This window comes from Podarcis melisellensis (assembly GCF_964234715.1).
Source record: "Podarcis melisellensis genome assembly, chromosome: 1".
NCBI classification, from domain to species: Eukaryota; Metazoa; Chordata; class Lepidosauria; order Squamata; family Lacertidae; genus Podarcis; species Podarcis melisellensis.
Genome location: NC_138528.1, coordinates 89,749,217 through 89,766,136, shown reverse-complemented (window position 1 = coordinate 89,766,136; position 16,920 = coordinate 89,749,217). Strand labels below are relative to the sequence as shown.

The 16,920-nt window shown below is 45.3% G+C and overlaps 1 protein-coding gene across 7 annotated transcripts in view; it reads left to right on the top strand.

Moving 5' to 3' along the window:
- The window catches only part of CLASP1 (cytoplasmic linker associated protein 1), a 158,389-nt gene that overhangs the window by 82,639 nt on the left and 58,830 nt on the right, over nucleotides 1-16,920 (top strand). For 2 of the 7 annotated variants that reach the window (XM_081924670.1, XM_081924671.1), the window contains exons 16-22: nucleotides 1,374-1,451; nucleotides 2,687-2,854; nucleotides 3,958-4,007; nucleotides 5,531-5,584; nucleotides 6,718-6,885; nucleotides 14,984-15,091; nucleotides 16,781-16,807. In XM_081924670.1, coding sequence (XP_081780796.1) covers nucleotides 1,374-1,451; nucleotides 2,687-2,854; nucleotides 3,958-4,007; nucleotides 5,531-5,584; nucleotides 6,718-6,885; nucleotides 14,984-15,091; nucleotides 16,781-16,807 — 653 coding nt within the window. The remainder of the gene's footprint in view (nucleotides 1-1,373; nucleotides 1,452-2,686; nucleotides 2,855-3,957; nucleotides 4,008-5,530; nucleotides 5,585-6,717; nucleotides 6,886-14,983; nucleotides 15,092-16,780; nucleotides 16,808-16,920) is intronic. The other 5 variants (XM_081924673.1, XM_081924676.1, XM_081924672.1 and 2 more) reach the window with 3 other exon arrangements.

Below are 16,920 nucleotides of genomic sequence, written 5' to 3'. Positions count from 1 at the left end.
TGAGACAGCATCCACACTTCTTAGCCTTAAAATAGTCCCTAAGGAGATGAGACAGCTTGCATATATTGTATTGTGCTGACAGAATATGTATCTGTCTCTGGGAACTTTAGGCAAATCTTAGTCTTCTGCTGTCTAATACCTTGTGGCAGGAGAGCTCCACTTTTCAGGGCAGGAGGGGAAGAACCCTAATGTCTTTCTTAGTTCTCCACATGCTGGGTTGAGAGTTAATTTAGCTAAATTTGATATTGCCCATCTGGAATGAAAAGGAGAACAGATTGCCTGGGAGATACCACGCTTACAACTGAAGATGGTACGTCTCAATTCACCCTTTCTCAGTGAGGAAGGAGAATGAAATGCATGGAAAAGAATAATTAGGCCTATATTTCCTATCACTACGGCTATATTTTCCTCACTGCAAAGGATATTTCACTGGCTCCTTGTCGTATCCTACATCACCCAAATCTGTCTCTAGAGATTTTGTGATGGTTTAATCTCAACCAAACTGACCACTTCCCTTTTCGTCACATAAGTTGCACATTAGACTCGACCTCATTCCCATGTAACATTAAGCCAAACTATGACTATTAAGCCAAAGGAGCAAATGTGCAGGCTCCTGGAAAGGAGATCACGATCAGCATGTTGCTCCTCTGGTTGTTCTGCCACTGTGCTTTCACTTAGCTAAGTCATGGTTTGGTTTCACGCACACTGTCCAAATCCAGGCTCGTGATGTAGTTTTCCAAGGCAAACCATGATCCACAGGACAAACCTAAATCACAATCCTATTTTGGATTACATGCTAAACTGTGTTTTAGCTCAGCACAGAACCAGAACAGATGTAGGAGCGAAGCGACTGTGATCTGCTCTGTGGGAGCTTGCACAGTTACTCATGTTGCGTGCAGACGGGACCACCAAATTGTTTTGATAGCTTTGTTCCCTGAACGTTTTGTGCTGTCACATTATCTTAACCAGTTGGTGTCGCAAGCACGATACAACGTAGATTATGGTGCCAAAGTTGTTTGTTCCGCTCCCGCCAGCAAGTAAACCCTATTGATTCCCAAATGGCTCCAGCGGCATATGCACATTTTAGCATCTCTATACTTTTATGCTTCTGTGGTTTCCAAGTAACTCAGGATTGACCTCTGAAGAATGTTTCTTGGCATTTTGAATACAAGAGAGGCAAATGCAATAAAGCTGACTGGCACAAGTAAGCAACCACATCCTCAAAAAGGATATTGTGTAGAAATCTGGGCTTAGCAAAGCATGCTGTTTTTATTCTGGCAAGATGGACAAACTTTTTATGGCCCCAAAGTGCAGTGGCGCTGGAGTATCCCCCCCCCCCCGGCCTGGTAAATGATGTTGTTTTCTAATCTCAGGCACATATCAGTATTGGCTGAAACACTAAAGAAGGGAATCCACGATGCTGACTCTGAAGCACGGATAAAAGCCAGAAAGTAAGTGGGTGTCTTTTCCCCTCCATTGCAGATTCCATCAAGGAACATTGTTGTGTGCTATGCAGCTGAATTCAAGGCTATTAAAGTCTGCAGCAGTTTCATGAAATTTGATGTCACTTAGTGAGGGGCAGAATCATGCCTTCAGGAACTCACATGCAAAAGGGAGAGAAAGAGACTACTGTAGGCATGCTAGAGGACTGTATTGTTAATAATAGCTTTGCCTTGTTTTGGTGTAAGTTGTTTGGAAGATTCATCCATTTTCACAAGAGAGTTGTGTCAGTTTCAAAGATCTGTTTGCTCAGTGGTTCTTTAAAGGTCAGACATTTGCATTCTAAGACTGGCTGGTATTTTCAGAAATGCAGTTTGCAATGCCTTTCTCTCTTGCCACCCAATATTTTTGAGGACTTAATAGAATTCAGTTTTTCCTTATCAAGGCTGGATCACTCAGCCTTCATGGATTATTGCTTGCCTTAGCTGAAACTGCAAGAAAAGTCCAATTGCAATGGTTAAACCCAGTGTAGTGACAAAGTGGTAGGCTGTGTTAGTGTGTGTTGTACTCCCCATTGTGATATATTCTTATTTTGCAGTAGGAAGTGCAATTATTCCTGAATCTTTAGTCTCATTTCCTGTTAATTTCTTTTCTTGCCGGGAACATTAGAACTAGTGTGAAAAGCTAGTGAAAGTTTAAATGTGAACAAGATGCAGGATGCTCATAAGTTGTTGTTGTTGCTGTTGTCCTCCCCTAGTTCTGCAGCTGCCAGGTTTTTCATGTTGTCCAAATCTGGGCTCATGGTTTGTTTTGCTGCAAACAAACCACAAGCGGAAGCCAAGGCTTGTTCTTGGCTTACCACTCACAATTTGTTTTTGAGGAGCAAACCATGAGGCCTGGTTCAGATGTTGCGACAAGCCAACTCTGCCTCATTTCCCAGCAGCAGTGGGGGAAGACAGGATGAAGAACTTGTGAGCAGCATGCATCTTGTTCACAATAAAGCACAGTTTGCTTTTAACAGTGGTGTAACGTGTGATGTATGAACCGGACCAGTGTGTGGAGGCATAAATAATTCATGTGGAAATAAATGGATGTAAATATGCTGGTTTTGATTTCATAAGTTGATTCCCCACCACCACTGCCGTTTTAAATTTTGGCTGGAATTTCAACAGAGCAGCTTCTCTGGGGCTAAAGTTCTGTTACGCTAATGTCGTGTTCAGTGATGGATTTGAAATTTTATCCTCAGGTGTTACTGGGGCTTCCACAGCCATTTTAGCCGAGAAGCAGAGCATCTGTTCAATTCGTTGGAGTCCTCATACCAGAAAGCCCTGCAGTCTGACTTGAAGAACTCTGACAGCATAGTGTCTTTGCCTCAGTCTGACCGCTCCTCTTCTAGCTCCCAGGAGAGTCTCAAGTAAGCCCTCACAGTGTTAATACTAACAAAATATGACCTTTCCCCATTGTCTTTTTAAACATTCAGCTTCATTTGCTGAATTGGTACCGCTTCTGGATTCTGAGAATTGTTGCTGGCTTAATGTATAGGAACTTGATCTAATTGTTCTGATTTCACATGCGATCCAAAATTTAGCTTGTTTGTTCATTTTAGAGTTTTCTACCCTGCTTTTTTCTTCATTAAAAAAATAATGAAGCGGCTTGCAGTAAAACATTAAACATTCACATGATGAACACTTTTAGAAGACATCTGAAGGCAGCCCTGTTTAGGGAAGCTTTTAATGTTTGATGCATTACTGTATTTTAAAATTTTGTTGGAAGCCACCCAGAGTGGCTGGGGAAGCCCATCCAGATGGGCAGGGTAGAAATAATTTATTATTATTATTATTATTATTATTATTATTATTATTATTATTATTATTTTATTAACATTTATTCCAAACAAAACCATAATCCAACAGTGTGCATCCGCCTCTTATCACAGCAGACAGGAATAAATCCCAGAGTTCATCAGTCTACCCCAAACAGCTCCCTAAAAGGCCACGTTTTAATGAAGCATTGAAACTTTGAGTCCATTTTAGCTTCCTTAGGGAGAGCATTCTGGTGTTTAAAAGGCCCTGCTCCCCGAGGTTCATTCTGGAGTGGGATTGGACCATGTGGGAGGGAACATGTGAGAGAAGGTGGTCCTTGGAAATGCTCCACTCCCAGGTGCCCAGGTTTAGAGGACCAACACCTGGGATCTGATGAAAACAAAATCCCAAGGTGACGCTTTGGCCTGGATCTTCCTATGACCTTTCTCAGCAGTTTCTTGTAGAAGTTAAAAAGCATGGGAGATGAAACCTTCTATAAATAGGGAAGGTGGGCGGAATGCTTTTTAACGTTGATGTTCTTCATCTATTGGAATCTGTGGACAGTGCAGGCATGCATTGTTGTAATCAATTGTAAATGAATGTGGGGAGGGGAGGGAGCCTCCTAAGCCTCCGAGATAACAATTTTTGGAAGTGTTGCCATTTGTGGATTCAAGGAAAACCTGTTCTTAAATCCATTCTTTCTCCTCCTTTTTAGTCGTCCGCTGTCTGCCAAAAGAAGTCCAACTGGAAGCACTACATCGCGAGGTGAAAATTGAGAGGACTGGGTCTAAAGTGGGAGTGGGAATGGGGCGGTATGGGAAAGGTGAAGCACCACCTTCCCTGCTAATGCTCCTCGTGTCAAGCTGACAAGAAACAATTCTGTTCAGTGACCCTTGTCAGGCACTGCTAGACAGAATAGGTAGTACTAGCTTAATTCAGTATGGGAGCGGATGCTCAGAAATGTTACTACCTTTCATGAAGCAGTCTCGAAGTGGGAAAACATTTTGGGATAAATGGCAACAGAACTCTGAGAGCAGATTAGTCTCAAAATTTATACTGCAGGAGTAAATTCTCATTTAATAACTTTGAAGCAACACTTGGCAAAATATTTGAATTATGTTCATCCGTGAAGGCATTCTGAGCCAGACATTGTTTTGATAAAGATCATTCTTTATTAAGCTCCTTAAAATCAGTTGGGATGTCTTCGTTAGATTGGCCTTAGTGCCACTTATGACAGACGGCAACAAATCACTAATATATGAGAATTTATGACAGGCATGATACATTTTCCATTAATTTCTAAGTCATCCTTTACGAACCTAGTGCTCTCCAGATATTTTGGTTACAACCACTCTCGGCCTAGCCAATGTGCCCATTAGTCAGGGATGATGAGAGTCATAGACCAAAACGTCTGGGGGCCACTAGGTTGGCAAAGGCTGATCTAGACAAATCTTTGGATTCCATATTCTGCAAGTATTAAGGGATGCCAGCAACCAGGCTCCTAGGGACACTGTGAATGCAGAGAGTAATTCTCCATTGGTTTCTGATGCAACTCACAGTACTTTATGTCTGCCACCCTGTTCACAAAACGGATTTCTTTTGAGAATGGAAGAGCTTGAAGTCTTCATTCTAACTTTTCCTAGCTTCATAAACAAATGTCTCATTCAGTAGCTCAGAACTGCAGATGAATGAATGAAAAACTTTTAGACAGATTATTACAATTGCCAGAGTTTTCCATGGTTTCTTCAGTTTATTTTGAATGTGTTGTAGACAGTACAGAATGTGCACTACAGTACGCACAATAAATATAGTAACATAATTAGATATAGGAAGCGATTAAGTTTATTTATACCACTCATCATAAGAAAACTGCAATCATTTGCAAGCAAAATATATATTTTTAAAATGCAACAGCTAACACCCACCACATTCTTCTAAAAACGCTTTAATCATGTATTGTCATTGCAACAAAAGCAAAATGAGGCCACCTTTTTATTCATGTGCCTGTTTCTGTTTGCCAAGAGAAATTCAGTCGTCTTGTTGCAATTTTAGTAAGATTTTTCAACTACATCCTTAAAAATAAGGCCTGCCAACAAATAGGGAGATGAATCCTCAACTATATCTTCCCCACAAATACTCCCTCAAATTGAATTGAGTATTCCTGTAGTAACCATCCAGAATGGCAAATGGTATCTGCAGAAGCCTTATTCTTTTAGTAATAATAAGCTGTAGTAGCAATCTAATAGATAGGTAGCATTAACTTACTCCGTCAAATTTTCTTCTCACAGAAGCTACATCAGAGCAGCAGTATGATTTAGTTCAGAATAAAGATTTGAGTGGAGGTAGGAAAACCTATATTTTAAACAGAACAGAGTCTGGATAGTTCATGTAACTGAGAAACCAAGGTCCACCAATCTAGACCAGCCTTCCCCAACTTGTGGCCCTCTGAATGTTGTTCGACTACAGCCTTCATCACCCCTGATCACTGACTGGGTCTTATGGGATTTGTAGTCCAAAACAATGATCACCACTTCGGGGAAAGCTATATTAGAGCCTTAGAGTTTTGATGAGTTTCTGGTTAACGCACATATGGTTTGTGTTGGAAGGACCCCAGTAGCTGAGATTACATACAGAATACTTAACACAACACCGGCAAAAGAGTACCTGATTGGTCCTTGAAAGGGCCATAGTCATATTGCTGTTTCTTTGACTGAATGTGAGGGAGATCTTTATTTTGCCAAATAGGAAGGGAGAGGAGGAAGCTGGATAAAGAGCACAAATATGTTTTCTTTAATTTGGTATGACACATTAATTTAAAAGATGTAAAAAGTTTGATGTTAACACAGTTTATTTGTTGAATAAGAAGACTTCTTGTAATAGCAACCACAAGAATTACAGTGTTGTTATGCCTCTCTCAGTCCGTAGTTTTTTGTTTTGTTTTTAAGAGGGTGAATTTTGGAAGAGCATTGAACAGATTGCTTGTTTTGTGCTTGTGTGTTGTATTTTATGGCTGGAGTTTATCACTGATTGATTTCTGGCTTACTGTTTTATTGCTGTATGTTATTGTATGTTTTCATTTCATGTATTCTATTGCTCTGTGTCAGCAACAGAACAACAAAAAACTTTATTTAGCAGAGACAGAACAAAACAATTTTCAGCTGAACTTAAAACCAAGCTGGAAAAGAGAAAGCATGAGGCTTATTTAAAACCACATTAGAATAGTGAAGGCGTAGAGTTTTATTTTGAATCGAAGGTTCATATAGTACTTTTCCATTTTATGGGGGGAAAAATTAGGATAAAACTTACTGAAGCATTTTTGTGCCTGAAATTATTCTTTGGGCGTAGGGAAAAGTCTTTAGTCTTAGCACCCCCATTTCTCCTGGCAGGAATGAAAAAGACTTGTGCTAAACTGATCTTCCTGAGTATCCTTATCTTTAACGGTGCGTATCTCTCTTCCCACCCCCCTCCTCAAAAGCTTCTACAGTGAGTGCAAAATCTGTGTCTGCATCAGGGTCCCTCCAACGTTCTCGCAGTGACATCGACGTGAATGCAGCAGCTAGTGCCAAATCTAAAGTCACTTCTGGATCAGATGCCCCCTTCAGCTCAGCAGCGGCCTTGCCCCCGGGTTCATATGCATCTCTAGGTAAGCTTATTTGCTTTGCCATAAAGGAGATGAGTGATTTATGTAAGGATTTAGTAGAATAAATGACTGTGTTTCTTAAGAAGTTCCAGCCTTACAGAGAAATAGTTTGGAAAAACGGTATATACTGTCCCATGGGGAATAAACTTGTGGATTGTTTACAGAAGCGTTAGCTAAACGAAATAGGTTTGGCATCTACGGCGCCTGAGCAGTTTATGGAGTGGCGGCGTTTTATTTGACATGATGGCTGTCACTTTCTTCGGCAAGGCTTCTGTGAATTCTGTGAGCCAGACAACTCAAACTGTGCAGCATGAGGAACAAATGTTATTCTCTGGAAAGAATGCAGTAGCTGCAGTCTAGGGAAGGTGTCCCTATTGGGTTGCATTCCACTAAGTCATACTCAGAGTAATCCCATTTTCATCAGAGTATAAAGCTAACTTCAAATCCATTGATTTCAGTAGGTGTGCGATGGGTATGATGTTGCAGAATGCAACCTTTTTCTAATCTTGAATATACATTTGTTAGGATTCAGTGCAGATCAGGGGAAATCGCCTCCTTTTTTCTCATAAAGATTAGGTTATTACAGCTTAGTGTGGCGAAAACATTGTTTAAAGGAGGATCAATACAAGTGAGTATGTGGCAAGTCGGGCCAAGATAAAACAGCCACTAAGTTCCACCAGTGTAAAAATTTGGAGCAGCTGCTAAATTTTGCCTAACATTCTGGGGGAGCAAAATTAAAACAAACAAACATGACCTGTGAATGTTAAAGGAAGCATATTTCCGGCATGAAATAGACTAGTTTTTCTCCAGAGAATACCCTGAATAACTCTATGCTTTAAGTGATCGTAGTATAACTAGGTATTATTATTACCTTTGTATCCCACTTTTCCTCCAAGGAGCTCAGGGTGGTGTACATATATACTCTCACAGCAGCCCTGTGAGATAGGGTAGGCTGAGACTGGTGACCCGCCCAAGGCCACACAGTAAGCTTTGTGTCTGAGTGGGGATTCAAACACTGGTGGTCTCCCGGGTTCCTTGTCCAGCACTCTACCCACTACACCACGCCGGCTTCTATGTGTCCTCCTGTGTTCTTGATTGGTTTGCATGTTGCATTCTTCAAGCGGAAATCTTGTCAGCATGAGTCAATAGTGCCACCACAGAATCTCTGTCAACTTTTGTGGGTATATTTGTTTATTCAGTTACTGCTTTTCTTGCATCTAATCTTACAATAACCCCAATCATTTATTTATTTTTTAATTTCTTCAGTTTAAATTCCAGACTACTTTCATTGACCTTAGCTGGCTGTTCCTTTCAATTGGTTTAGTCTGCACTGCAGTCAAAGGGGGCAGTGTTCTTCTGATAGTACTTAAATATGTGACTAATTTTATTTGATAGCATCCAAGTAGTTACGACACCTACGACACGTGGGGCTACCTTTGAAGTTGACCCGGAAACTACAACTAATCCAGACCTATATTGGCTCCCAGTACGTTTCTGAGCACAATTCAAAGTGTTGGTGCTGACCTTTAAAGCCCTAAATGGCCTTGGTCCAGTATATCTGAAGGAGCGTCTCCACCTCCATCGTTCTACCCGGACACTAAGGTCCAGCGCTGAGGGCCTTCTGGCGGTTCCCTCACTGCGAGAAGCCAGGTTACAGGGAACCAGACAGAGGGCCTTCTCGGTAGTGCCACCCGCCCTGTGAAACGCCCTCCCACCAGATGTCAAAGAGAACAACAACTACCAGACTTTTAGAAGACATCTGAAGGCAGCCCTGTTTAGGGAAGCTTTTAATGTTTGATGTATTACAGTATTTTAATATTTTTTTTGGAAGCCGCCCAGAGTGGCTGGGGAAACTCAGCTAGATGGGTGGGGTATAAATAATAAATTATTAGTATTATTATTATTATAGAGTGCACATCACCTTACCATTGTCAGTTTCTGCAGAAGGGCTCTCTAATGCAGTGTTTCCCAACCTTTTTTGGGCAAAGGCACACTTGTTTCATGAAAAAAATCTTGAGGCACACCACCATTAGAAAATGTTTAAAAAATTAACTGTGTGCCTATATTGACTATATATAAAGTAACTCTCTTTAATAGGCATCAAATAAACACAAAGAAAGTATTTTATAATTACTTTATTATGAAATAGGACGCACCTACTTTTTTTGGGGGGGGAAATAAAGGAAAAAAATTTTTCCTTTATTTCCCCCCCCCAAACCAGGTCGGGGAACAGTGGGATGGCGGTGCTGCGCCTCCCCGCTGTCCCCCGAGCTTGTGGGGCTGGCGCGCAAGGCTTGCCAACACGAGTGCGCAAGGCTTGCCAACAGCAGCGCGGAGCACGGGGCGTCCTCCAAAGGGCGCCCCGTGCTCCCGGCTTCCGCCCGCAAGCCTTGCGCTCTCGAGGGGAGATCCCCCGGGTGCGCAAGGCTTGCCGACACCAGCGCGGAGCACGGGGCGTCCTCCGAAGGGCACCCCGTGCTCCGCGCTGCCAGCTGCCGCCCGCAAGCCTTGCGCTCTCGGGGGGAGATCCCCCGGGTGCGCAAGGCTTGCCGACACCAGTGCGGAGCACGGGGCGTCCTCCAAAGGGCGCCCCGTGCTCCGCGCTGCCAGCTCCCTCCCGCAAGCCTTGCGCTCTCGGGGGGAGATCCCCCGGGTGCGCAAGGCTTGCCAACACCAGCGCGGAGCACGGGGCGTCCTCCGAAGGGCGCCCCGTGCTCCGCGCTGCCAGCTCCCTCCCGCAAGCCTTGCGCTCTCGGGGGGAGATCCCCCGGGTGCGCAAGGCTGGCCAACACCAGCGCGGAGCACGGGGCGTCCTCCGAAGGGCGCCCCGTGCTCCGCGCTGCCGGCTGCGGCCTTGCGCTCTCGGGGGGAGATCCCCCGGGTGCGCAAGGCTTGCCGACACCAGCGCGGAGCACGGGGCGTCCTCCGAAGGGCGCCCTGTGCTCCACGCTGCCAGCTGCCGCCCGCAAGCCTTGCGCTCTCGGGGGGAGATCCCCCGGGTGCGCAAGGCTTGCCGACACCAGCGCGGAGCACGGGGCGTCCTCCGAAGGGCGCCCCGTACTCCGCGCTGCCAGCTGCGGCCCGCAAGCCTTGCGCTCTCGGGGGGAGATCCCCCGGGTGCGCAAGGCTGGCCAACACCAGCGCGGAGCACGGGGCGTCCTCCGAAGGGCGCCCCGTGCTCCGCACTGCCGGCTGCTGCCCGCAAACCTTGCGCTCTCGGGGGGAGATCCCCCGGGTGCGCAAGGCTTGCCGACACCAGCGCGGAGCACGGGACGTCCTCTGAAGGGCGCCCCGTGCTCCGCGCTGCCAGCTGCGGCCCGCAAGCCTTGCGCTCTCGGGGGGAGATCCCCCGGGTGCGCAAGGCTGGCCAACACCAGCGCGGAGCACGGGGCGTCCTCCGAAGGGCGCCCCGTGCTCCGCGCTGCCAGCTGCGGCCCGCAAGCCTTGCGCTCTCGGGGGGAGATCCCCCGGGTGCGCAAGGCTGGCCAACACCAGCGCGGAGCACGGGGCGTCCTCCGAAGGGCGCCCCGTGCTCCGCGCTGCCGGCTGCTGCCCGCAAGCCTTGCGCTCTCGGGGGGAGATCCCCCGGGTGCGCAAGGCTGGCCAACACCAGCGCAGAGCACGGGGCGTCCTCCGAAGGGCGCCCCGTGCTCCGCGCTGCCGGCTGCTGCCCGCAAGCCTTGCGCTCTCGGGGGGGAGATCCCCCGGGTGCGCAAGGCTTGCCGACACCAGCGCGGAGCACGGGACGTCCTCCGAAGGGCGCCCCGTGCTCCGCGCTGCCAGCTGCCGCCCGCAAGCCTTGCGCTCTCGGGGGGAGATCCCCCGGGTGCGCAAGGCTTGCCGGCACCAGCGCGGAGCACGGGGCGTCCTCCGAAGGGCGCCCCGTGCTCCGCGCTGCCGGCTGCCGCCCGCAAGCCTTGCGCTCTCGTGGGGAGATCCCCCGGGTGCGCAAGGCTGGCCAACACCATCGCGGAGCACGGGGCGTCCTCTGAAGGGCGCCCCGTGCTCCGCGCTGCCAGCTGCCGCCCGCAAGCCTTGCGCTCTCGGGGGGAGATCCCCCGGGTGCGCAAGGCTTGCCGGCACCAGCGCGGAGCACGGGGCGTCCTCCGAAGGGCGCCCCGTGCTCCGCGCTGCCAGCTGCCGCCCCAAGCCTTGCGCTCTCGGGGGGAGATCCCCCGGGTGCGCAAGGCTTGCCGACACCAGCGCGGAGCACGGGGCGTCCTCCGAAGGGCGCGCCGTGCTCCGCGCTGCCGGCTGCCGGCTGCCGTCCGCAAGCCTTGCTCCTGCCGCCCGACTCGCCCGCCTCCCTCCCACGGCACACCAGGCAACGTCCAGCGGCACACTAGTGTGCCGCGGAACACCGGTTGGGAAACACTGCTCTAATGACCAAGTATGCAATGCCTGCATTTCCACAAGCACCTTTTTATTTAAGAAGAACTTGTGGGCCCAGTATTAGAGAAACACAGAAGCAAAGACAAGTGGTTCACAAACAAACTAGTGCTGTATTACTTCTGCTGGTTTAGAGAATTACATTTTGACATTGTCCCTTCCTCAGCAATATACTAATTGTATTTCTTCAGTATTAAAAAAGAGTAGCGCACACACTCTAGTGAAAAGACATCAAGCTTCTCTTTCTTCCCTTCTATACTTAGTACATGGGCAGGCAGTTTCAGAGACAGTTCCTTAAGAGCCATTCGCACAACCAGCAGCCTTTGCAAGATCGCTCATATGCACACTTGTGTTAATGAACCATAATGGGTGAGATCCAATGCATGCCTTCCCCCACAGCCCCCCTTCTTCTTCCCCAAATCTGCTATGGAAGGAGGAGAAAATAAAACAGAAGTCCTATTGTGCAATCAGGTTTCTGTTGTGCAAACGGGAGCATTGGGAATAATACTGGATGTCACCAATTAAATGTGCTGAAAGCATTATGGGGTTATTTGTCAGCAGGTGGAGCTATTGTCATAACGATCTCTGCTGTAAGAAGCAGTCTGGTTAAACAAATGACCGAATATTTTTTGTTTGTGTGTTCATGGTACTTGTATACTCTGGTAGTATAGGCCTCTCTAACAGGTTTACATGAAGTTTTAAAACAATCTTATCAACTGTGCAACACACTTAAAAGCCAGGTGGCAGAAAAGGAAGCAAACTAAAAGCCTGATGAAATAAAAAAGGGGGGGGGATCGAAAGAAAGACAACCCAAGTGAGGACTAGGAAATGTCATAAATATCTGGGGGTGGTAGCAGCCTTGTGCGGTTACCCATGTATGTATTATGATAATTCCGGCTTCAGGTGCACAGATGTTGCATTTCTGTTTAACTAAAATTATTCATTTAATTCAACTGAAAGTTATACCTTGTTTTTGTAGCTAACTACACACTGCCCACTTCTGCTGAATATTACTAACTTTCCCTGTTATCCCTCTCATTTTTTTTTCTAAATTTGCTTAAAGATGGTACTACCAGTAAACCTGAGGGTAAGCAGTCTCTGTGTAACTGAGGTCTGTCTCTGGCTCTTACACCAGTTCTCTGTTATCACCCAAGTGGTCCCTGATTTTCATCTGTGTTCACTGGTGCCTTTGCATGACCTCTTGCATGGTGTTCTCCTCTTACTCATGCTGCTGCTGCTGCTGAGTACCCTTCACCTTGTCTCTCAGCTCACCCTTGTCATTAGGCATAATACTTAGTGGAACATTTTGTTTCTGAGTAGTCCTGTGAACCTAGCCTAACGTGTCGAACACTTCATGAATATCACCGCACAACTGAGGGTTTACCTGGTTTTTGTAACTGGAAATGTTGGGCTCTTTCGTTTCCGTAGAAAAAGCTTGCTTAAAAAAAGAAAGGAAAGGGCATAAAAATGTTATTCTGGTTCTTTGCCCAGTGGCCTTCCTAGGCCTCTACTTTATTTATTAATTGTGTAGAACTAGTAACATTTTAATGGCTAATAGTTTGTTTCATTGTACAGTTCTTGGCAACCTTGAAATTTATTAGCTGTGACTGCTTTACCTGTTACTTGATTTTCTTAATGCTTTTACATATTTTAGATGTTTTTAATTGTTTCTAAATTTCTTAAGTATGTTTTTATTTTATTTTTAACAGTACAAATATTATGGGATTGTTTTAAATTCTGCTGTTTTCTGTTTACCTTTTCATGGTGTTGGAAATAGTTTCATTATTGCAAAACGTGTGTTTTCTGAAATAGCACTGGGTGGCGCTATGGGTTAAACCACAGAGCCTAGGACTTGCCGATCAGAAGGTTGCTCGGTCCCTGCTCCTGCCCACCTAGCAGTTCGAAAGCACGTCAAAGTGCAAGTAGATAACTAGGGACCGCTTTGGCGGGAAGGTAAACGGTATTTCCATGTGCTGCTCTGGTTCGACAGAAGCGGCTAGATCATGCTGGCCACATGACCCGGAAGCTGTCTGCAGACAAACGCCGGCTCCCTCGGCCTATAGAGCAAGATGAGCGTGCAACCCCAGAGTCAGTCACGACTGGACCTAATGGTCAGGGGTCCCTTTACCTTTACCTTTAGAAAGGTAGAAGAAATAGAATGTAGTAGAGAGAAAGGGGATCCGCTTGGGAAATAATAGCTTTTTATTCTTAAAAAAAAATCTATCATATTTCTAATGGCAACTGCGAAAATGGCTGACTTTGCTGAATAGCCAAAACCAGACTGAACATTTGCACTGAACTTGGTTATTTTTGGACTAACCTGTAGCTTAAAGAGAAGATAGTAGATGCAATTACCTTGTGAGGTAGGACAGGCTAAGACTTTTAGAAGACATTTGAGGGCAGCCAAGTATTGGGAAGTTTTTAATATTTGATATTTTACTTCGTTTTTATATATGCTGTAAGCTGCCCAGAGCGGCTGGGGAAAATTATTATTATTATTATTAGTAGTAGTAGTAGTGGAGGAGGAGGAGCAGTAATCATGGAGTAGCCAACCTGGTGCCCTCAAGACATTGGACTACAATTCCTGTTATTACTGACAATTGGCTCTAATGGCTAAGTGGGAGTAGGAGTCCAACAAAATCAAAATGGTCCAGTGGTGCTAGTGGGTTGGGCTCTGATGGGATGCAGCCTATGAAGGAATGGTACATCTGTTGGTGTCATCTTCTGTTAATTCACACTTCCAGGAAGTTTAGTATGGTACATTGCTGTTGCTTTCTTTGTATTATCATAGGAACATTGGAAGCTTCCTTAATACTGAGCCAGACCATTGGCTCACCTAACTTAGTATTGTCTGCAGCTTTCCCTGGCTTCAGACATGGGGCGTTCCTGTAGATGTTGGGGACTGGGAGCTTCTCTGTGCAAAGTAGATGCTCTGCCACTGAGGTAGATCCCTCCAGGATTTTTCAGAAAAATTTGGATCATCGTGCTTTGTGCTTACTGATTCTACTGGCCATAACTGGGCTGCAAGGATGTTTGCTAGAGCATTCTTGAGAAGTTGTTCTGCTAGGTCATTCTGGAGACACACAGGGACTTCTTCATCCTATCTGTAAAGCAGGAATAATATTGCCTAGTCTTATTCAATAATAATTTTGAAGATCAGCCATTAACACCCAGAACCTCTTTATCTCCAGTTCTCTCCCCTAATTTAGGAATGAACTTTGTTGTTTTCCTTTTTCTTGTGACATTTTGATGCAAATTGTTTTGGGTGTTCTATATGTACCCTGTTGAATGCAAAGGGTTGTATCCAACATTATATGTGTGTAAGCAGAACAGGCTCCCACTTGCACAACAGAACTTTACTATCCTCTCCTCCCCACTGGAGTCCTCTGTGCACCATCAAAATCATCTCCAGAGGATTGTAAAAGCCTCTAGGGCAGATTTGGGGGGCTGTAGGAAGAGGAGAGAGGTGAAGTCCCATTTCATGCAACATTGGGTTGCACCTAAATATTCATTCCTGGTTTTGATACTGTGGTTTTTAACCATATTTCTAACGCTAGTTAAAATTGGATGCCTTTACATTTTAGTACAAGTATTATTATTATAATAATAGATTTGTTCATCCCAATTTGAATGTGTTGGTGAGAGGATAAGATATTTAAAGCACAATCACTTGGATTAATTAACTGCTGCTTCTTTCCGCCCTTTTCCCTAGGCCGGATCCGCACAAGGAGGCAAAGCTCTGGAAGTACCACTAGTATCACCTCATCACCTGCTGACACTCGAGGCCGCAGCCGGGCTAAAGTAGTTTCACAGTCCCAGCGTAAGAAGCCATTTAGCTTTGTCTTGTTGAGGAGGCTTTATATTTTTCCAGCTTGTTTTCATTGCCTGTCCTTGTAGAAAGCACATATTCCATTCACTCCAATCAGTTCCGTTCAGTATATATCATTTGTGTAGAACAGCCTTATCCAAGGCCAGGACTCCAGTTCATTATAAAATGGTACACTGATATAGAAATATCAGGATATTTGAGGGCTCTAGGTAATGGTTACCATCCCTGTGTACATTCCCCTCCTCTTTCGTTATGATCACGTACGTTTATCTCCTAATATGCTGCTTGAATTGTTCACTTGTGTTTCACACATTCATGAACTTCTTTGTGCTAAGCATGGAAGAATACTCCTTCATTAGAAGCTGCTTCTAATCTGTGGTGTCTGCCTGTCTTACTTGTAAAGGGCTTTCCTACTTTTTTCACCCCAGAGGAGGTCCACTAAATCAGGCCCTATCCATCTCTCTGGGATGTCTTGTGCAATTCATCCTGTAATTCATCCAGCATCATGGGAGCATGTCTTTCGAGAGTAGGAAGGTGGGACTTTGGCTGGATTGGTCGAGTGCTGACATTATGCAGAAAGGTCTGCATCTTTGATGACTGCTGAAGAAAATAAAATGGATGCCCATATGTCATAAATAATAGCTGGCTCTCTGATCCTTTCTTACTGTACTGTATGATCTGTGATTACTGATCAGTTATGGGGAAGAGCATATGATACTTGCTAATTTGCATCTTGTTAGTCACTCCGATTCCTGATCACCTGGGGCATCTCTCAATTAAGCTGACGTGCTGGGTGTGTGAAAATAATTTTAAAGAAGGGATAATGTAGAATATGTAAAATGGTGATTAGGTGCTTAATGTAGTGTATTTGCATAAAGAGAAAAATGATATTACCAGTAGCATATTCACAAGTTTTTGTGTGTTGCATGGTATGAGCATTCCCACTGACCCTGACAGAATGCCAGTTTTCCTGATGTTGTGTTTTTTACATTGATTGTTAGAGCCCTAATCTTTGAATCTTGCAGTTCTTTCATTGGGTGCTTGGCAGGCCAGTCTTACTATCCTGCTTGTGAAAGTTGCAATCGCATTATAAGGGATTGCTAGTGAGCAATATAGCTATTGGGGCTGCTCTTGGTTTCTTGATGATGTTTGTTTTCTTACCGGTATCTTTCTTTGTGTTCTAAATCCTTAACAAAATCAATACATTGTTAAGGGGACGAAGCGTTTGGGGGGGGGGAGGATGTGTTGCAGAAGCTGGCTTTGGGATGATTGATGTGTATGTTGGATCATGGACCCACTAGTTATCCCAGTGCAGACATGCTAGTAATTTGTCTGTGACCAGCAACAGCTTTGCATGTCCTGCCACACTGCACCTAATTGCTGTGCAAGGCCAGCTCATGATACCACTGATTAAGGCTCTGTGCTGGCACTACATTTCTTTTTTGCTTGACCCCCCCAAGTGGTCATTTGCCAGCTCATACGTTCAGGTAATAGGTGTCTCTGTTGACATGCTGGCAAGAAAGGCCCTGCTGTGTAATATACTGCATGGTGCAAGCAGTGATGTGTCTGTCAAAAAGCAAGTGGTATTGTGTGCAACTAGCAATGCTTCTTGAACTTTGTATTGTCTCGCTTTCTCTAATTCACTCTCTGCCTGTCCTTTGGTCTGCTCTCATAATCCAGGATCCAGATCAGCTAACCCTGCTGGTGGTAAGGAACCCCTTCTTTGTTTTTTCACTCCTGTTTCCATGTCTGTGCTGTCTTTCAAGCTACTGTTTTTAACTATTTTAATATTCAGGATACTTGCCCCTCTTTAATCCCCC